Here is a 22,137-nt window from a genome sequence, read left to right on the forward strand (position 1 = left end):
ACAGGTTATCCATTGTTCTAAAATGCGTTCGTTCACATCTCTGCAATGTGTTGTCTGTTTTTTTGATACACATTATGAGATGAAGAGGACCGGTGAGCTCCCGAAACCCGCTGGATACATTGTTATCATTTCTGCTCATGCCAATAAAGAACGACTGGACTGACTTGGAATCCGCATGGGACCCTCGTCTTTGCACTTTATTACAATTACATGATTGTCGAGAACGCACATATAGCCGCATACCAATCATTTGTCAGCATTACTGTACCAATCTAGAACGTAATATCGCACCCGTGATAAACGCAGTGATTATACAGAGAGCAGAAGGCCTACGGGCGCTGAGACGCAGGAGCGCCGCCGCTGACCTCCGTCCTCCCCTTCAGTCTTCTATCTGACCTCCGTCCTCCCCTTCACTCTTATATCTGACCTCCGTCCTCCCCTTCACTCTTATATCTGACCTCCGTCCTCCCCTTCACTCTTATATCTGACCTCCGTCCTTCCCTTCAGTCTTCTATCTGACCTGACGGAGGTCAGATAGAAGACTGAAGGGGAGGACGGAGGTCAGATAGAAGACTGAAGGGGGAGGACGGAGGTCAGATAGAAGACTGAAGGAAATGACGGAGGTCAGATAGATGACTGAAGGGAAGGACGGAGGTCAGATAGAAGACTGAAGGGGAGGACGGAGGTCAGATAGAAGATTGAAGGGGAGGACGGAGGTCAGATAGAAGACTGAAGGGAAGGACAGAGGTCAGATATAATTCTTGAGGGGAGGACGGAGTTCTGCTTTAAATGTACTAAAGGCAGTATAACTGGCTGGAATCTGTCTTTATATTATCTCCCCCCACCATCTCCGGCACATCAGAAATGTTCTTGAGCGAGGGAGCTTCTTATCCGCGGACCAATCCTCGTGCTATTGTTTTATGATTTGCTGGCAAGCAATGAACAGGAAGGTGACACGGGAAGCGTCAGAGCTGTTAATGGTCCTGTCACTTAGCTCTCTATACACATGAGAGGGCTTCGTGAATCACCGGTCCGGATCACTGTATAAACCAGCTCACCTCTATGTATTTATACCGCGCGCGCACTCAGCTGGAGTTCTGCTTTAAGTCCTCGGTCTCTCGGCGGGCTGAACATTTTGGCATTTGAGTATTTGAGGTTTTTGCTGATTCCGGTCATTTCTTTCTGAAACGCGTCCAATGTCATTGGAATTTTGATGCCGGAGACCCGCGCGTGTTTTTCTGGCAGCTGGCATGAGCTTGCATATTACCAGCCGGTGAACCTGGCCAGCGAGCCGCCGAGGGACCAGGAGGTTGGGGGGGTGGGACGAGTGTCTGCGCATTTAAATGGCTTCTGCAAACTTTCTGCTTCTGTTGCCCGCAGAACGCGGCAGAGAAACGCCGGGCTTGATCGGGAGCCAAGACGCAGCCTCCTGACACCGGCAACACAAGCCCGTTCCTGACACAAGATGTATGACTTGGACTCCGGCAGACGGATCGGCGTCCCAGAGAGCAGAGCTCAACTACAAACACGGGACGCCGCGGTCCTCGGCTCAGGCAGCCAGAAGGACAAAGTAAAGGTCAGGCCTACAGTAGTAGGAGGAGCGTGCGCAGCAATGAGATGGAATTGTCTGAAGGGAAAAAGAGATCCTATGGAAATGTAGATGATAAATAAATGGCAACAGTTTAAAATGGACCCGAAATGAGAAAGTGAAGACGTGCCATCGTCCAGGGAACATCGAGAAATCTTCTGCTGAAGCCGCACCCTGAAAAATCTACAATTTGTCTTGAAAAATAGCAGTACACTTCCTGGACCTAGATACTCCTAATATCAGTGCACTTCCTGTGCCTAGCCACTCATAATATCGGTGCACTTCCTGTGCCTAGCCACTCCTAATATCCGTGCACTTCCTACGTCTAAGCACTTCTGATATTGGTGCACTTTCTGTGCCTAGCCACTCCTGATATCAGAGCACTTCCTGTGTCTAGAGACTCCTGTTATCAGTGCACTTCCTGTGTCTAGGCACTCCGGATATCAGAGCACTTCCTGTATCTAGGCACTCCTGATATTGGTGCACTTCCTGTGCCTAGCCACTGCTGATATCAGAGCACTTCCGTCTAGGGACTCCTGTTATCGGTGCACTTCCTGTGTCTAAGCACTCCTAATATCAGTGCACTTCCTGTATCTAGGCACTCCTGATATCTGTGCACTTCCTATGTCTAAGCACTCCTGATATCTGTGCACTTCCTATGTCTAAGCACTCCTGATATCGGTGCACTTCCTGTATCCAGGAACTCCTGATATTGGTGCACTTTATGTGCCTAGCTACTCCTGATATGAGAGCACTTCCTGTGTCTAGAGACTCCTGTTATCAGTGCACTTCCTGTGTCTAGGGACTCCTGATATTGGTGCACTTCCTGTATCTAGGCACTCCGGATATCAGAGCACTTCCTGTATCTAGGCACTCCTGATATTGGTGCACTTCCTGTGCCTAGCCACTCCTGATATTGGTGTACTTCCTGCGCCTAGGCACTCCGGATATCAGAGCACTTCCTGTGTCTAGGGACCCCTGTTCTGTAGATATGAAGAGGAGAACTTTGATGTAAAGAGAGGGAACCTGATGTGAAAGAGGGGGACTTTGATGTGAAGGTGGGAAATGCAATGTAAAGAGGGGGACACTGATGTGCAGGGAGGACTCTGATGTAAAGTGGGGACACTGATGTGAAGGGAGGACTCGGATGTAAAGAGGGGGACTCGGATGTAAAGAGGGGGACTCGGATGTGAAGAGGGGGACTCGGATGTGAAGGAGGGATCTGATGTAAAGAGGGGAACTCTGATGTAGAGGGGGACTCTGATGTAGAGGGGGACTCTGATGTAGAGGGGGACTCTGATGTAAAGAGGGGGACTCTGATGTAGAGGGGGACTCTGATGTAAAGAGGGAGACTATGGTGTGTGAAGGGGGGACTGTGGTGTGAAATGGGGATTTTAATGTGATGGGGGAACTTCACTTGTTTGTATTTGCCTGGGGTCCCCTCCTAAATTTCTATACCGGACCCCTCTCTTGGAAGGGCCTTGTATGGATTTTGAAGCGACTATACATTGTTTTGTAAATTTTAGTCTGTGGGGCGTCAAGATTTTGCATACTTTAAAAGGGTGCCATGACTGAAAGAAGGCTGAGAAACAGGGGGGGGGGGGCTCGGTTGGGGAGGGGGGGTCTGATGTAAAGAGGGGGACTCTGATGTAGAGGGGGACTCTGATGTAGAGGGGGACTCTGATGTAGAGGGGGACTCTGATGTAAAGAGGGGGACTCTGATGTAGAGGGGGACTCTGATGTAAAGAGGGAGACTATGGTGTGTGAAGGGGGGACTGTGGTGTGAAATGGGGATTTTAATGTGATGGGGGAACTTCACTTGTTTGTATTTGCCTGGGGTCCCCTCCTAAATTTCTATACCGGACCCCTCTCTTGGAAGGGCCTTGTATGGATTTTGAAGCGACTATACATTGTTTTGTAAATTTTAGTCTGTGGGGCGTCAAGATTTTGCATACTTTAAAAGGGTGCCATGACTGAAAGAAGGCTGAGAAACTCTGATGTAGAGTGAGTGATAGTTATAGAAACCTAAAGCCGGACTGGAGACATCTATGGGTATGCGAGAGGTCCCCCATAATGTCCTCTTCTGGCTTGATTCATTCCGCGCTCCAGAGCTGCAAATATATTATCTAATGAAAACATTGGTGAATTATTAAGAATGCACAGAGGCCCCGTATAAATATAACATTACCGCTTCCCCTCTCTTACAGGGGAGAATTATCATTCCGGACTCATAGCGCCAGCATGAAATGAGAGGGACATTAGCATAATGCTACTAATGAATATGGGTCAAGGGTAATGGCGGATAGTGAGCGAGCCGCGCGAAAACTGCCCCGCGGTTAGACTACGGTGTGACTACTCCAGAGACTGAGCCGGACACTGGACAGGAGGAGCGGAGAAGATTAACTTCACCTTTGTGATGGTCATAATAATGAAGAGTCATGTGACTATCATTCCTGCAGCACTATAATCTCCTCTCCGTACAGCACCCGCCCTGATACAGTGTCTGAAAGCATGCACACAGGGAAAGGGAAGGAGGCTTTCTTGGACACCCTTTAGATGTGCAATCAGTGCTGAACCCTGACTGTGGTAGAAATACAAGTCCCACGATGCATTGCAAGACTTTGCCAGCCGAGAAGGCAAGACTCGCAGAGGCTCCACGTGCCGAGCCCGCCAGGAAGCTGACAGCGCCGCAGCGCAGTTTTGCAGTTTCACTACAGCTGGAGTGAGGAGGTTGCCTACCTCCGATATATGCCGTTGACAGCGTTTTGTTCTATCTGTTCACAAGGCACACATACCTGTCGATTCAGGCCCGGCCTAGCTCTCTCTGTGGACTAGAGAACACCCCCCCATGTTAAAAAGAATGTAGATGGACTTCCTGTCCCAGGGTGACAACCAGGGACGTGCGGTCAGGGGAGGCAGCTTTTTCTCCATTCAGTTCAGCATCTAACAGGTAGTGACCCAATGACATACCGCCTCTGGCTACCTTATTATAGGCACAGCCCCGATCACAGGCCATTTTGGCTTGCCATAGAGTAGAACCGAAGCCCAAAACCTTTTTTTTTTTAAAGTTTCCCATAGAGGAAAAGATGGTTATTTTGCCATCTGTGTCCCATTGGGGAGATTTACCTTCACTTCCTGTCTGAAAGCCGCAACAGGAAGCAAGAGCAAATCACTCCAAAGTGAGGGGAGTCCCTGGTGGTCAGTAGTGTCACCGGAACTAAAAGATTTGCCCTCTATTCCTGTTCTGGTGACAACCCGAAATTTGGGATTTTCTTCCACTTTGAGTGATAATGATCCCCAGGACAGATGAAGAGGGTGAATGTGAATGTTCAGGAGCGGCTCATTGTTAAAGTGTTTAAAGACCGGACCGTCAGCCTGAAAATCTGGGTCTGAGCGTGCGAATTGTGGCCGTCAGCGACTAGTCAATGTTAGGGCAGAAAGGGGGAGGGGCACGACTGGTACAAGACAACAGAAGGGCAACAGTGCAGTGTCAGATTCCTAGCCTGACCTACAGGCGGCCACTAGAGGGAGACATCCGATTATGGAAATACGGGAACAACAAGTAAAGAACATCTAATTGCCACCGACAACGGTGTTTAGGTAACCTTTACAATAACGGGCACTCACCGAAAAGTCACAATCATTTCCATCGCGGCACAATTCTCCCTTTGTAGTCATTTCGGCAAATCAGTCACAAAATTACATCGAAATTACCGTTTACGTTTTTTTCCATCCTCATAACGCGGCTCGGTGGAAGAAGACATCATGTTTATTTTCTCGCTGTGACAAAGGATGGGAGTTTAAAAAAAAAAAAAGCGGAACAAACAGCCAGAGAGCATTATAAATAACCCGACCGCCGCGTAGAAGCCTAAAAATGGAGCTCTTACTTGGCGGAGAGCCCCTTAAATAAACGGGAGAAGTGGGGGAAATAAAAAATCAGGCCGCGGCTGATTGCGAAAAGCACTCAGGACTGCGATTCCATAATTCATATGTCACGTCGAATCTCGGCATTACCCGCATCTGCATTACGGCAAGCCGGGGCGCGTAATCCCGGCGTTATTAGAGGCGGATTCATGAATTGCTTGGATGCCATTTTGTTTGGGAACGGGCTAAAGCTAAAACAGAAAGATTAGGGACCGGAGAGGATGGAGGGATGGAGTGGACCAAGGTCAGATAGAAGACTGAAGGGAAGGACGGAGGTCAGAGAGAAGACTGAAGGGAAGGATGGAGGTCAGATAGAAGACTGAAGGGAAGGCCGGAGGTCAGATAGAAGACTGAAGGGAAGGCCGGAGGTCAGATAGAAGACTGAAGGGAAGGCCGGAGGTCAGATAGAAGACTGAAGGGAAGGCCGGAGGTCAGATAGAAGACTGAAGGGAAGGCCGGAGGTCAGATAGAAGACTGAAGGGAAGGCCGGAGGTCAGATAGAAGACTGAAGGGAAGGCCGGAGGTCAGATAGAAGACTGAAGGGAAGGCCGGAGGTCAGATAGAAGACTGAAGGGAAGGCCGGAGGTCAGATAGAAGACTGAAGGGAAGGCCGGAGGTCAGATAGAAGACTGAAGGGAAGGCCGGAGGTCAGATAGAAGACTGAAGGGAAGGCCGGAGGTCAGATAGAAGACTGAAGGGAAGGCCGGAGGTCAGATAGAAGACTGAAGGGAAGGCCGGAGGTCAGATAGAAGACTGAAGGGAAGGCCGGAGGTCAGATAGAAGACTGAAGGGAAGGCCGGAGGTCAGATAGAAGACTGAAGGGAAGGCCGGAGGTCAGATAGAAGACTGAAGGGAAGGCCGGAGGTCAGATAGAAGACTGAAGGGAAGGCCGGAGGTCAGATAGAAGACTGAAGGGAAGGCCGGAGGTCAGATAGAAGACTGAAGGGAAGGCCGGAGGTCAGATAGAAGACTGAAGGGAAGGCCGGAGGTCAGATAGAAGACTGAAGGGAAGGCCGGAGGTCAGATAGAAGACTGAAGGGAAGGCCGGAGGTCAGATAGAAGACTGAAGGGAAGGCCGGAGGTCAGATAGAAGACTGAAGGGAAGGCCGGAGGTCAGATAGAAGACTGAAGGGAAGGCCGGAGGTCAGATAGAAGACTGAAGGGAAGGCCGGAGGTCAGATAGAAGACTGAAGGGAAGGCCGGAGGTCAGATAGAAGACTGAAGGGAAGGCCGGAGGTCAGATAGAAGACTGAAGGGAAGGCCGGAGGTCAGATAGAAGACTGAAGGGAAGGCCGGAGGTCAGATAGAAGACTGAAGGGAAGGACGGAAGTCAGATAGAAGACTGAAGGGGAAGACGGGGGTCAGATAGAAGACTGGAGGGAAGGCCGGAGGTCAGATAGAAGATTGAAGGGAAGGACGGAGGTCAGATAGAAGACTGAAGGGGAAGGACGGAGGTCAGATAGAAGACTGAAGGGGAAGGACGGAGGTCAGATAGAAGACTGAAGGGGAAGGACGGAGGTCAGATAGAAGACTGAAGGGGAAGGACGGAGGTCAGATAGAAGACTGAAGGGGAAGGACGGAGGTCAGATAGAAGACTGAAGGGGAAGGACGGAGGTCAGATAGAAGACTGAAGGGGAAGGACGGAGGTCAGATAGAAGACTGAAGGGGAAGGACGGAGGTCAGATAGAAGACTGAAGGGGAAGGACGGAGGTCAGATAGAAGACTGAAGGGGAAGGACGGAGGTCAGATAGAAGACTGAAGGGGAAGGACGGAGGTCAGATAGAAGACTGAAGGGGAAGGACGGAGGTCAGATAGAAGACTGAAGGGGAAGGACGGAGGTCAGATAGAAGACTGAAGGGGAAGGACGGAGGTCAGATAGAAGACTGAAGGGGAAGGACGGAGGTCAGATAGAAGACTGAAGGGGAAGGACGGAGGTCAGATAGAAGACTGAAGGGGAAGGACGGAGGTCAGATAGAAGACTGAAGGGGAAGGACGGAGGTCAGATAGAAGACTGAAGGGGAAGGACGGAGGTCAGATAGAAGACTGAAGGGGAAGGACGGAGGTCAGATAGAAGACTGAAGGGGAAGGACGGAGGTCAGATAGAAGACTGAAGGGGAAGGACGGAGGTCAGATAGAAGACTGAAGGGGAAGGACGGAGGTCAGATAGAAGACTGAAGGGGAAGGACGGAGGTCAGATAGAAGACTGAAGGGGAAGGACGGAGGTCAGATAGAAGACTGAAGGGGAAGGACGGAGGTCAGATAGAAGACTGAAGGGGAAGGACGGAGGTCAGATAGAAGACTGAAGGGGAAGGACGGAGGTCAGATAGAAGACTGAAGGGGAAGGACGGAGGTCAGATAGAAGACTGAAGGGGAAGGACGGAGGTCAGATAGAAGACTGAAGGGGAAGGACGGAGGTCAGATAGAAGACTGAAGGGGAAGGACGGAGGTCAGATAGAAGACTGAAGGGGAGGACGGAGGTCAGATAGGAGACTGAAGGGGAGGACAGAGGTCAGATAGAAGACTGAAAGGAAGGAGAGAGGCCAGATGTAAGGCTAAAGGGAAGAACAGAGTTCAAATACAAGAATGAAGGGAAGGACGGAGGTGAGAGAGAAGACTGAAGGGAAGGTCGGAGGTCAGATATAAGATTGAAGGGAAGGTCGGAGGTCAGCTTTAAGTGAATGCATCTTTCCCAATATAATTAAAAGCTATACAGGAGGAACCGCGTTTCCAAGACGTGAGCATATTGATCCCGCGCTGATCTCCTCCACACATTACCCTCCAAAACATTGAGAAGACAATGAGATCCCTTTCAGCGCATCCTGGCTGCTGACTCCTATGTAACTCCGTAATTTGCATTCCGACCAGCTGGGATTAGAAGACGGAATAACTCGGCAGGAGCAATTAGAAGAGGTGACCGCAGACTATCAAGTCCATTAGTGCTGTTAGAGAGCCAAAATAATGCACAATCAGGAAAGGAAAAACATTCGGCGTGCTCGTTTTCCCTCACCGCCGGGCCTCGGAGACTTCACAGAGCTCAATAAACAGCCTTCCCCGCAGAAAGCTTCAATCTGGCATCACACCATTAAAATGAAGAGACTCTGTATGGGGAGTCGCTTCGCTAACCATGATATCATTCTGGGAAAAGCTTGGCGTCCTCCACCATTGCCCATTTATGGTTCTCATATTGCCACCATTGCCCATTTATGGTTCTCATATTGCCACCACTGCCCATTTATGGTTCTTATTCAACCTTGCCCATCGAATTCAACCTTATTGTCCACATATTGTCATGATTGCCCATTTATTGCCCACATATTGTCATGATTGCCCATTTATTGTCCACATATTGTCACAATTGCTGGTTTGTTGTCCACATATTGTCGGGACTGCCTGTTTTTTGTACCTCGGTTCACAAACTTAATTTGTTGCACCATTCTGGTCACGAATTGAATTGGTAGCGAACCGAATGAAACTGCGATCAGACCGCGATCTCGACTAGAGGAAGCCATGACCACGTGTCAGAGCGGGGAAGATGGCTGCGGCTGTGTTCGTCACCCCGATGCGGAGTTCACGAACGGAAGCAAAATTTTATTGGTCGCAAAGCGTTCGTGAACCGAGATACCACTGTATAGTCAAAAGTGCCTGTGTATTGTCCTCGTACTCCTTTGTTGCCCGCATGTTGCCACGACTGCTTGTTTTGTTCCCATGTATCCTAAGCGTTGCTGGTTTGCAGTTCAGGCATTTTTAGGAATGGCCTTTTTTTACCTCTGTATTGTCAACTCAACAGAGTTTGTTTAGAAGAGAATGTTACCATAATTTAATTCCCGCAGGCCTGTAATGACCCAACTGCACCGCTGTGAGCCCCATAATCGGCATACTTTGCTTGCCGCTATTACACAATTGCTTCTATTTTGGTTTCCCAGGTGTAGCACGTCACCATTGCCCCTGTTAACCCCTCTCTCACCGTGCCCCAATCTTGGGCTCACTGACTTGAGAAAGTTCCCACATACTGTATGCTCATTGGGCTCATGCTCATTGGGCTCATGCTCATTGGGCTCAGGTATAACAAAACACTCCCAACGGTATATTTAACAGATCAAAAGGGAGCAAATAGTATAATTGTATTGTTTAAGGAATGCTAAAATGACATACGATGATATTGACTACGGCCACTTTGTCATGCACTCAGCACACTTTAAGGTGCGTCCAGTCAGGGGCGTCCCGAGGCCGGGTGTCACCTGGAGCGGTTGCCGGGTGACACCCTGCCATGACGTCGCCATGCGCATGCGAGATGACGTTATCGCGCATGTGCGACGACCTTATTGATGCCTGCCGCCAGGCATCTTGGTGATGGACGCCGGCAGAGAGAGGAGGGGACAGTCACTCGGCGGGATGAGGTATGCCGCCCGGACCCCTCCTCTCTCCCGAAACTGTCGGGCGCTCGGCCCATGACTGAGTGCCTGACTTTTCAGAGGGGGGGGTGACACCAAAACGACTGTCATTTTGGTGTCAGCCCTCCGATGGTGTCACCCGGGTACGGAGCCGCACCCCCCTTGTGACGCCATTGGGTCCAGTGCTGCTTGACATTTCACAAATTGATAGATGAAAGTAGTCACTCGCACGCCATGATATTAAAGTCAATGCTGTTTATTGACTGAGATAACACACATCTCCTTAGCGACGTTTCGAGAACCATGCGGCCCCGTCCCCTCTGTTTGCCTGAGGACGGGGGCCGCATGGTCTCAAAACGTCGCTATGGAGATGTGTGTTATCTCAGTCAATAAACAGCATTGACTTTAATATCATGGCGTGCGAGTGACTACTTTCATCTATCTACATTTCACGGAGGCATCCGTTGTCACCACCACACCCACCCAGTTTGATTTTGTTTTTTGTCCAGTCAGGAGTGCGATGGGACAGGAGGATTACATTTCACGAATTGAGGCCATAGGTTGCTATCGGTAACCCCTCCAACAAATCTGGCTTTACATCATGCTAATCCAATGGCTTCAATACTTTCTCGGCGTGAAAGCCAACAATGGCAGCTTACACATTACTCTCAGAACAGGTTTCCTTTAAGTCAGCATCTATCAGAAACACATTCATTGCACCCGTTTTTGGCTGGAAAGACCCTCTGCTGTACGCCTCATTAAATGCTACTGGCCATCAAAACTTTTCTCGTGCCACCAAGATTGTTAGGACGGTTCCGTCATCTCATCCTCTCACATTGCTCAGCGTGTGCTGCATTTCCTCCTACCTGTACAGGAGAAGTCGTCCACCCGGGTGTATCCTGAGACGCAGTCGCAGCGGTAAGATCCCGGTAAATTGACACATACGGTGTTGGCTTGACAGTAATGCATTTTGGCAGCACATTCATCAATGTCTGCAACGAGACAGAACACAGTACACAAACGTTAGCCAGGAAACAATGAACCTATACGGCTTCATTTTACTTAGTGTTTCACCTCAGAAAAGCTTCCCTATAACCACAATCCAGACAACGCATACAAGCAAAAAGTGCAGCGGTAATGTGCAAAGGGCACTAACCTCGGGAGAGCCATCTGAAATGGGGGCAAAATGTGAGCTAAATGTGAGCTTTAGTACCATTGGCCTTTGTAACTTTGCCAGCAGGGCCGGATTTACTCTCCCTGCTGCCACAAGGCCAGATTCCAGAATGCGCCCCTGTCCCCGCTAACATTTACATTTTTTTTAATTGGCTTTTTTTTTTCTTACTTTTATTATCACTTTTTTATTTTTTATAATTTTTTATCTTATTATTGTTTATACAACTTTGCCTATGTAGGCAAAAATCCTAGCACCGGTCCTGCTGCCATGGGGGATCTCACTCCCATGGTCTGGAGTCAATGGGTTTCCCTGCTTTGTCATCATGCTGTGCGGCAGCAGTCCCTGACATCTCATGGTTTTCAGAGTTTCCTGAAGACAGTCATGGTGCTGTGCAGAGATGATCCATATGTATTGGCTTGTAGTCTAAGACCTCCCATTACTGGAGTTTCCGGAAGCACACCCTGGGATTTCAACCAACTCATGGACCTGCAGGAAGAGGCCACTACACGCATTTTGCTAATCTCCAGCAGATTGTAAAAAAAATAGATTATAAAGTCCTCATAGACTATAAAAAGGAAGAAATCAGTGACCCATCTCTGCATAATAAGAGCAGTGAAGGCAGAAAAAGAACGGCCATTTCTTGTTCTGCCTATTTGTGGTATGACAATCCTAATTATGCTTCCCATACCAAGTATGACAATACAGACAAGAGAGTGACATTTAACCAACACGCCGGGATTAGGCCGCACGCTGCAGGTAGATGTTTATATCAGGAGAGGGTTTTGTTTGACATTTTCCGCAGTCGGAATTCTCAATAGAGATCAAGGGATTTCCTGTCTGGGTGCCATATCAGAGTCTACAGTAACACGCTATGCGTTGTAGCCGTGTGTCTCCTGGCTGCCTCGACAACCCCAGCAACACACACCATGTATGGTGAGCTGAAGGTGCTTGTAGAGGGGATGACTTCCAGCTGGAGTACACGCTACAATACATCCGGAAATTCTAATGCATTGAAAAATGTTCATATTTTTATTTTTTTTCCATATACATTTTTTTATTTGAGGTAAAAGACAATAAAATGATAAGTCGGTGTACGACAAATTCACAGTGCTTCAATGTACATATTAATATTGCTTTTACAGATCGGAGCCTGGAATCTTGTGTTATCGGCCACAGGAGGCTTCCAGGTAGGTTAAGTAAGCGTTGACTGGCATATATTCTAGCAGTTTGGTAAATATTCCAGGTAGTTAGAATGTTATTTAAGGTCTTAGAGCTCAGCCTGGATAGCCTGACGGCAAAAAGGTAGAAGAGATCTGTAAAGGGCGTGCGGTAGGTAGGCGTGATACGCAGAGTGGGTATTCCAGGGTCCGATGTACATTGTGGTGGAAGTACGAATGATAATTTGGAGGGGGAAGGGCATAGGAGAGCATAGGAGAGCAGTGTTTTGCACTTGAAAGAGTTGGTGGCATCAAAACTGGATCCTACATTTCAGGTACAATTCAGGTCAGACTGAAGGATCTGTATGCCTGTCCAGCCAGTCTTATGATCAAGAGACCCCCGCCAGGCAACAGAGCCAGAAGTTGGACTTCAACTACAGCATCAGCTGATCATGGACAAAGAACACCCCCCCAGCCTGCTGATTGGACAGCAAAGGAGTATGAGCTTATGAGTACTAGACCTTTCCCCTGGCCTGAGTGCTACAGTGCAGAGGGTAACAGGAGGCCCGTCATTGTAGAGCTAAAACCCCCCCAGCGGCAACTGATAACAGCCACGCTGAAAAGAAAAAAAGGAAGAATAATTGAGTGCGCCTTTTTAATGCAGCCTCTTAGAAAACGCACCCCTCAGGCAAAGGCCGACCTCGCCTGTTAAGAGGGGGGGAAAAAAACAACGAATCTATTTCCGCGCACTTCTCAAACGTTTTTTTACATTAAAAAAACAAAAAGTAGAGCAGAAGGCTTCTATTCCCCGAAGACATATTTCCCATTCAGCTGCTGGAAACTGAGCCCAGAAGGGTTAAAAAGGGGACACTCAGGTGAAAAACTGCGTCAGGACAATTAAGCCCACCGCGGGGATGAAAGTTTCTGACTGAGCTCTCCCATTAAGAGCCCACAACACTGCTGCCCTACTAATGATATACAAAAACAGTGGCACGCCGGCGCACGCCATCGGAATACTGACGAGTAGACACTTCTTTTTTTCTGTTGCGCATCCTTTCGACTTGTTAGTTTGTTTCTCCTATTAAAACCTTCTCTTCCCGTAAATATTTTTGTATTCCAAGCAGCCGCTTTGGAAATTAGCGGTTTTCACCGTGGAACCGCCAGTGACCCGCGAGGAGGAGGGAAAAGAGCAATTTGCTTCGATTTTTACTTTGCAAATGTGAGCTTACCGAGTGTGACCACGAAGAGAGTAGGGAGGAAAAAAGAACCAGATAAGCCTGCGGAGATTTTCCTTATCACACTTCCCGTGTCAGTCGTCTTGATGATATACTGAGAGAGACGGAGAGAGTTAGGGAAGTGTGAAAGAGAGGAGTCACGTTGTTCCTGCAGAGATGGATGGCCGGAATGGTGGATGGGATTGGGTTTCTCTGGAAAAGGGAAACTCTGGAATATGTTTATGTGTCAGTTATCACTGCCATGTATATCTGGTGCTCAGACCAGCTTCTAATGAACACTGTGCTTCACTCAGGTGGTGAAAATACCATATACATTGTATCCTCAAACCAGTCCATATACATTGTATCCTCAAACCAGTCCATATACATTGTATCCTCAAACCAGTCCATATACATTGTATCCTCAAACCAGTCCATATACATTGTATCCCCAAACCAGTCCATGTACATTGTATCCCCAAACCAGTCCATATACATTGTATCCTCAAACCAGTCCATATACATTGTATCCTCAAACCAGTCCATGTACATTGTATCCTCAAACCAGTTCATATACATTGTATCCCCAAACCAGTCCATATACATTGTATCCTCAAACCAGTCCATGTACATTGTATCCCCAAACCAGTCCATGTACATTGTATCCCCAAACCAGTCCATGTACATTGTATCCCCAAACCAGTCCATATACATTGTATCCCCAAACCAGTCCATGTACATTGTATCCCCAAACCAGTCCATATATATATTGTATCCTCAAACCAGTCCATGTACACTGTATCCCCAAACCAGTCCATGTAAATTGTATCCTCAAACCAGTCCATGTACATTGTATCCCCAAACCAGTCCATGTACATTGTATCCCCAAACCAGTCCATATATATATTGTATCCTCAAACCAGTCCATGTACACTGTATCCCCAAACCAGTCCATGTACATTGTATCGTCAAACCAGTCCATATACATTGTATCCCCAAACCAGTCCATATGCATTGTATCCCCACACCAGTCCATGTACATTGTATCCCCAAACCAGTCCATGTACATTGTATGCCCAAACCAGTCAATGTACATTGTATCCCCAAACCAGTCCATGTACATAGTATTCCTAAACCAGTCCATATACATTGTGTCCTCTAACCAGTTCATATACATTGTATCCCCAAACCAGTCCATGTACATTGTATCCTCTAACCAGTCCATATACATTGTATCCCCAAACCCGTCTATATACATCGTCTCCCCGAACCAGTCCATGTAAATTGTATCCTCAAACCAGTCCATGTACATTGTATCCCCAAACCAGTCCATGTACATTGTATCCCCAAACCAGTCCATATATATATTGTATCCTCAAACCAGTCCATGTACACTGTATCCCCAAACCAGTCCATGTACATTGTATCGTCAAACCAGTCCATATACATTGTATCCCCAAACCAGTCCATATACATTGTGTCCCCAAACCAGTCCAAATACATTGTATCCCCAAACCAGTCCATATACATTGTATCCCCAAACCAGTTCATAAACATTATGTCCCCAAACCAATTCATATACATTGTATCCCCCTACCCGGTCCATCCCTCTTCAAGACCTGCAGTCGACCCACTTCTGATCTGCAGTTGACCTTCTTCTAGACCTGCAGTTGACCCACTTCTGATCTGCAGTTGACTTCTTATAGACTTGCAGTTGACCTTCTTCTGACCTGCAGTTGATCTATTTCTTCTGACTTTCTTCTGACCTGCAGTTGACTTCCTCTAGATCTGCAGTTGACCTTCCTCTGACCTGCAGTTGACCCACTTCTGATTCTAGACCTGCTGTTGATTTACTTCTAGACCTGCAGTTGAATTCTTCAAGACATGCAGTTGACCTTTTTTTGATCTGCAGTTGATCTGTTTCTGACCTGCAGCTGACTTCCTTCTAAGCTACATCAATCTGTTATTGCATTTCCATAGACTTGTATGGAGAGGAAAGCAATTCTGAAGGGAACACAAGCCCACGTAACAGGTCCTTTACATATCTATCTCCAACCTCATTAAAACGACTCTACATTCCTTTTAAGTTAAACCTAACACCTGAAACTGATCATGCAAAACGTTTGATTTTTTTTTTTCCCCCTGACGATTCCTTTCTAAGATCTGGCAGAAGTCTTCCAGTCCCCCGGGATTCTAAGTCCTGCCAGAGAATGGTAGCCGGACTTTATCTGCACTTTGCATACACTGCCTGCCTCCTATCTATGTCCCGCTGTATCGACTAGCCAACTGCTTCAGTTCCGCATAGATGCTATCTCCTGATGATAAATTGGAGTGAGCTACTCCTATAATTGATCTGGAATCTCCGGGCCCTCGGCAACCTTTCACTGTGGCGTTTTGAAGGTCTGTATCTCGCTGAAAAATGAAATGCAGATATAAACATTGGCGGCTCTTTTCTCTGCCGCGCAATCGGCTCCATCAATCCCGCCGATGCTTCTAATTTGCAACCGAGTTACAAATAAATAGCGGGCGATGACGGCTGCATTGTAGCTCCTGAATGACGGGCTAAATCATCCCCTTTCCGGGCAATTAGCGAGAAATAAAATCGTCTCTGCGGGAAGTCGATGCCATGGATCATTTTATCAACGCCCAATGACGTTGTTATCATAAGTGATACTGACTTCGGTGTAAGTGAAAATAATTCATCGTGGAGGCAGGAGAAAGCATTTCCTCAGTCTCCCCTCCCCCAGTGATCAGTCTGTTGGAGGCAGGAGAAAGCATTTCCTCAGTCTCCCCTCCCCCAGTGATCAGTCTGTTGGAGGCAGGAGAAAACATTTCCTCAGTAACCTGCAGTTGACCCACTTCTGACCTGCAATTGCCTTCTTCTAGACCTGCAGTTGATTTCCTTCTAAGCTACATGAATCTGTTTTTGCCTTTCCATCGACTTGTATAGAGAGGAAAGCAATTCTGAAGGGAACACAAGCCCACGTAATTAGGGAATTAGTTCTAATGAGTTAAGAAGATCTCATGTCGCCCAGTGATCAGACTGCTGCAGACAGGAGGAAGCATTTCCTCAGTCTCCCCTCCCCCAGTGATCAGTCTGATGGAGGCAGGAGAAAACATTTCCTCAGTCTACCCTCCCCGCAGTGATCAGTCTGCTGCATACAGAAGGAAACATTTCCTCAGTCTCTGCTCCACCAGTGATCAGTCTGCTGCAGGCAGGAGAAAGCATTTCCTCAGTCCCCACCTCAGCAGATCAGCTTGCTGGAGGCAGGAGGAAGCATTTTGTCAGTCTCTCCTCCCCCAGGGGCTTATCAGTGTCAGCTTGTAAACACAGCCAAGAACTGCACGGGCCCCAGGCTTTACATGAACGTGCCATCTCTGATTCGGCATATCAGTCCAGGAGGTAAACGATGACCCCGGATGATGCCAGAACAAAGATGGTGTTGTCATTCTGGAGAGAAAAGCAGATGAAGGTATTGTCAGGAGAGTGCTGTGATCTCTGTGATAAGCAATAAATGTTACACTGACACATTGCTCAGCGTGTTCATACCATGAAAAAAATGTATCTGATGCTAGAGATCCACGTGAAGTGAAACTCTCTGAACGCAGCCAATACAGGAATCCAGCAGAAATAAACTGCCAGGAGCCAAGGCAATTAAATTAAATTAAAACAAAAAATGTTGCCGTGTTGGTAGCTATGAAATGAAAATAAAGCATCCGATGGCCTATTTTAATGTGCTATCGCTCTTTCAGTTACTGCAACCTCCAGACGACCCTGAAGGTGCACAGAGAAAAAAAACAAAACATATTTGGGATTATTTCGGCGGAGATTACTTTTAATTGGATGCAGAAAAATTGTAACATAAAAAACCCCAAACAAACCATAAAAAACCCCCCAAAAAACTCTCATTAACACTTGGCCGGCGACACTCCGCACAGCAAAGACATTAATGGAAACATTGAAATGAGAGAGAGGAAGATCAGATATTAAACGCGTCAGCTCTCGGGACGTTCTATGTGATAAAGTCACCGGACTGGAACTTTGTTTATTATATTTGTGCCGTAAAAAAGTAAATCAATAAAAAACGGCTTTTGTCAGCGGCTGGCCGCAGGAAGGGGGAAGAAGGTTGGCTTTAGAAATTTGACAGCGTTGGAAGAGGGTCTGCTGCAGGCTTGTGTTAATGAGGGGGCTGCAAGCCCCTCCCTGTTGGAGAACTTAAAGTGACACTAAACTCCGGAGATGAATCCTAAAAATACATTCAAGTCCCTGAAATATGAACAACAATGTCTCTTATTTGTGTATCACTCGTTCAGATCCTCCAATCATCTCTGACACTGTCCTTCCTTCTGGAGGGGGGCTACTTTTGTTCCCCATGGTCCCTGTGTGTTGTAAAGTAGTCACCGCTACATTCGGACATGTGACTTTTCTGTCCAATCAGATGTGTTTTTCGGATTAATGGATCCGAATGGGTCTTAATCTCAATTCTGGGAGCCATAGCTTTAGTTTTATGTCTATATGGCTCCCAGTGTTGCCGCAACTCATTTTCGTTCGTATTACAGAATACTAAAGCTGATGCTCCAAGACCCGAATGGCATTCGGGAGTCTGAATTTCCAAATACCATTCGGGAGCTCCAGAAAGCAATTCGGGTGTGGAAGCCTCAGCTTTAAAATTATGTATGTATATGTACATGGCTCCCAGACCCGTATTGCTTTCTGGAGCTCCTGAATGGTATTTGGAAATTCGGACTCCCAAATACCATTGGGGTCTTGGAGCTTCACCTGTAGTATTAATATCTGTGTATGGTTTTCTGTGATAGTGGCAACGAATATTCGTTTGTAAACTCATCTGAAAATTCGGATTTCGTCTCAATCCAAAACCCCAAACCAAATTGAATTTCGGACCCGAATCCCTAAATAACAAAAAATCCAAACCCAACCGAACCAAATTTTTCCGCAGCTTACATGTCTAGTGCAGGACACTTGGGTTTCTCCACATCAAACTCATCAGACCATTTTAGCAGAGAAGACCTGTCTTGCCATCTGATTCTAGTTCCTCCCAAAGGTGTTCAGTAGGGTTGAGGTCAGGGCTCTGTGGAGGACACTCGAGTTCCTTCACACCATCCTGGTCACACCATGTCTCTATGGAGCTGGCTTTGTACACAGGGGACAGTCATGGTGGAACAGAAAAGAGCCTCCACCAAACACTTAACACAAGGTTGGAAGTCCACCATTGTCTAAAATGTCTTTGTATGTTGTACTATTAACAGAATCCCTCACTGGAAACACCTGAACTCAATAATTTGGAGAGGTATTCGCATACCTTTAGCCATATAAGTAGGTCTGATGGTCAGGTGTCCATAACTTTCTGTCTGTTGCTTGCTTGGAGCTTTTAAGCCCAACTGAAGTCATAGATATACTGTGTATATATATATATGCAAGCAGATAGAGTTGTAATAACATTTTCCTAGTCTCACCTCCACTTTCCTAATTCATCACAGGGAGCTTAAAGGAGAACTATGGGGGAGGGGGGTGCTTTTCACTCATCCTCATCGTTTTAGCCGACCTGTGACCATGAAACTGTCACACATCGGCTCAGTAGATCGGGAAGTGAGCAAACACATACCGGCGTTCGCTCACTTCTCGATCTTGTCACAGCAGAAAGCCGTGACAGAGGAGGGGCTGGATTCCCCCCTCCCCGCTCCGATCCTCCAGCGCTGACTGGCGGAACGGACGGGGGAGGGGGCGGGTACAGCTGGCTCTGCCTCTAGATAGGCAGAGCCAGCTGTCACTCACTCAGCTGGGCGGATCCCGACATAATCGTCGGGATCCGTTTCAGCTGTGGCGTCTCAGTATACCGCGAGCTGTAGCACCCTATATACTGAGCCTAGGGTGACGGGAGGATGCTAGTTTGTGTCCTGCCGTTACCCTTAGGAGAAAAGCCCTAACCCCATAGTTCTCCTTTAAACATTATTGTACCAATGCACTGTCAGGGATCTGAACACCTCCAGGTGGCCCTGGACCAGGTCCTGCACTCCCAGGGCTCACCTGCGGGTGTCTCAGCAATTAGGCACCACCTGATGCTGATCTGGGAGGGTATTTAATACCTCCCTGCGGTGAGCCTGGTGCCACAGTATTGTTGCCATTTCCTGTATCCTGTTTCCTCTGACCTGTGACCTGATTCCTGGCCGTTGCTCCGTGGCTCCCCTTGTGTTGCCTTACTCCTCAGGTTTCACTTGCCCTGTTGTCTGTGATTATATTTGCATTTAGTTAGCTAGTATTACTTGTTTGTGGTTACTTGTGGGAGTTGGTGGGGTTGTTTGTGTTTATATGATTTCGGTGTGTCTAATAAACTGTACGCTCATAAGCTCATAGGCATTGTCTGGTGTGGCCACGCATTTGGCCCTCCCGTGTGGGTACCTGCATGCGGTGTGGGGACACCCGCGCACGGTATCCTGACATGAACTCAGCAAGGGAACAGATCTTGTCAGACACTCCCCTTCTTTCCCTCAGCTCTGTTACTCAGCTGTGCCAGTTCAGACCATTGCAGTGGAGCTATCTGAAGTATTTTCACTAAGAGAAAGGGGAATTGTGTGGTATCTACTAGACAAATTCACAACTTATTACATGAGGGCAGTGGGGTAACAACCGGGGGGGGCGGGGGGGCAGCCGGTGCGCTGGCCCCGGGCGTAAAGCTGAAGGGGGGCGCCGGCCAAAAATGTCACTTTTGGCTAAATGCCGAAAGTGTAATTTTCCTGCCGTTTTGTCGGCGTAGCCGTGATTTCTTTCCTCCCCGTTGGGCGCTGCTCTTTGTCCCAGCGGGGAGGAGAGAAAGTGACAGCCGGCCGAGCGCTGCGGGAGGAGAGAGCTGTGAGCGGCTGGTGTCTCTCCTCCCACACTGCCCAGCCACCTATCACAGTGCGGCAGAGCGGTGTGGGGGCGGGTACAGCGCTGTCACAGGAGGCTGAGCTCTCCTCCGTGCCCCGCTCCTCAGCCTCCTGTGACAGCGTGTCAGAGAGGATAGTGAGAGCAAACACTCAGCCATAAGTGATCGCTGAGTGTTTGTAAATAATTGAGGACAGAGTATGTTTACTATATCCTCAATTATGAATGAATGGGAGTGATCTACATCACTTCCTGTCCATTCATAGTTGTGGTTATAGTAAACGTACTCTCTTCTCATGTCATCAATGAACAGGAACACTCAGTATAGAGGATTCCTGTTCATTGATAACAGGGGACACAGAAAAAGAGATTGAGGACTTTGTGTTCTCAATCTCTTTTTTCTATTTTAAAAGGGAAGATGCAAGACTTCAGCTGGGCTTTAAGCAGAACTGAGGGAACTGCCAAGGTCCCTCCATCTGGGGATCATTGCCGGTTTGTCATGTTATGTCTCACTAATGGTTCAGTTTAACTGTCAGCTTTGTAAAATGATTAAAGGGGCCAAAGGGCCCCCTTAACAGCTCTCCAAGTTCAGGGGTTAGCCAATGTACCTTCTGCCTCTGGAAATGTACGCATCTACGCTTCCTTTACTGGGGTGGAAAGGTTGAGTCTCACTTTGAGTCATGATGTAGCTTTACGGCTGTAATATTCAGGGAGGGGGGAAAAAAAAGCGAGGCTTTCAGTCTGATGTCATTTGCGAGGCTCGATATTCTCTGTGAAAAGTAACCAGGGAAAAGTATAAAAGAGAGGAAATGAAAGAATCTAGGTTATTGCAAATCCTCAGCGAGGAGCTTTCATGTGTCACTCCAACTTAAAGAATTTTTGTCAAACTAAAACAGGTTTTTCCGTGAGAGAAGCAGGAGATGAGAATGCTTTCCTGTGCCGAGATAAATAACATCCCGCGACCTAATAAAATGTGCAGATTATGTTCAAGTGAGTCTGCTTAGAGTCATAGAGAGAGAGAAAGGAGACATAACGGATTGGATCAATTTTGGAAAAGGGCAACTAGTTGAAGATTTACGGAAGCGATATTGAAGAGAAAAATGACGATTTTTGGGCGCCATCACGAGACACTTGGCTGGAGAGGAGCTGTGCAGGATTGCGGAAGAGAGAACAAGAAATAAGAAGAATGTGGAGGATGGAAGACATCCAGGAAATGACAGTCCATGGCATAAAGCTGAACGTTCAGCTGGCACAAGATAAGGCCAAATGGAAAGTGGTGGTGAAAGCAAGGTTCCAAATTTGAAGTTCACCAAAGATTACAAGCGGTCATGGTAGTGGTCATAGTAAAGGCTTGGCAATGGATGATGGTTCTAGTGGGAAATCCCAGGCTCTCCCACTAAATCGAGACCACAGAAGCCAATTGAGCGTTTTTAACTAGGGATGCACCGATACTACTATTGGTATAGGTGCCGATACCGAGTATTTGGGCGAATACTCATACTCGCCCAAATGCTCCCGATGCTTATCCTGATACAGGAACTTCTGGTATCAGGAAGCCGGCTCCCTGCTCCCTAGTCACATGCCGCCCGGCTTGCTGATCCGTCAGGAAGCTGGCCAATCAGGAAGCCGAGCAGCGAGCAATTACCCGCCCCCCGGCTTCCTGATTGGCCAGAAAGCCGACCCTATGTTTCCTCATCACCTGGTGACGAGGGAGCATGGAGTTGGCTTCTTGGCTTATCAGAAAGATGGGGGGGGGGCGGGTAATGTCCCGCCGCCCGGCTTCCTGCTCGGTCAGAGAGCCAGGCA

The 22,137-nt window shown here is 47.8% G+C and overlaps 1 protein-coding gene across 1 annotated transcript in view; it reads right to left on the minus strand.

Annotated features, from left to right (window-relative positions):
• Positions 1–826: 826 nt before the first annotated feature.
• The window catches only part of NELL1 (neural EGFL like 1), a 326,301-nt gene continuing 304,990 nt past the window's right edge, over positions 827–22,137 (minus strand). Inside the window, exons 14-16 of the mRNA XM_018554737.1 lie at positions 10,770–10,897; positions 1,922–1,923; positions 827–910 (exon numbers count right to left, since the gene is read on the minus strand). Coding sequence (XP_018410239.1) covers positions 827–910; positions 1,922–1,923; positions 10,770–10,897 — 214 coding nt within the window. The remainder of the gene's footprint in view (positions 911–1,921; positions 1,924–10,769; positions 10,898–22,137) is intronic.

The sequence above is a fragment of the Nanorana parkeri genome, unplaced genomic scaffold (genome assembly GCF_000935625.1).
Source record: "Nanorana parkeri isolate BGI_ZX_2015 unplaced genomic scaffold, ASM93562v1 scaffold10, whole genome shotgun sequence".
NCBI classification, from domain to species: Eukaryota; Metazoa; Chordata; class Amphibia; order Anura; family Dicroglossidae; genus Nanorana; species Nanorana parkeri.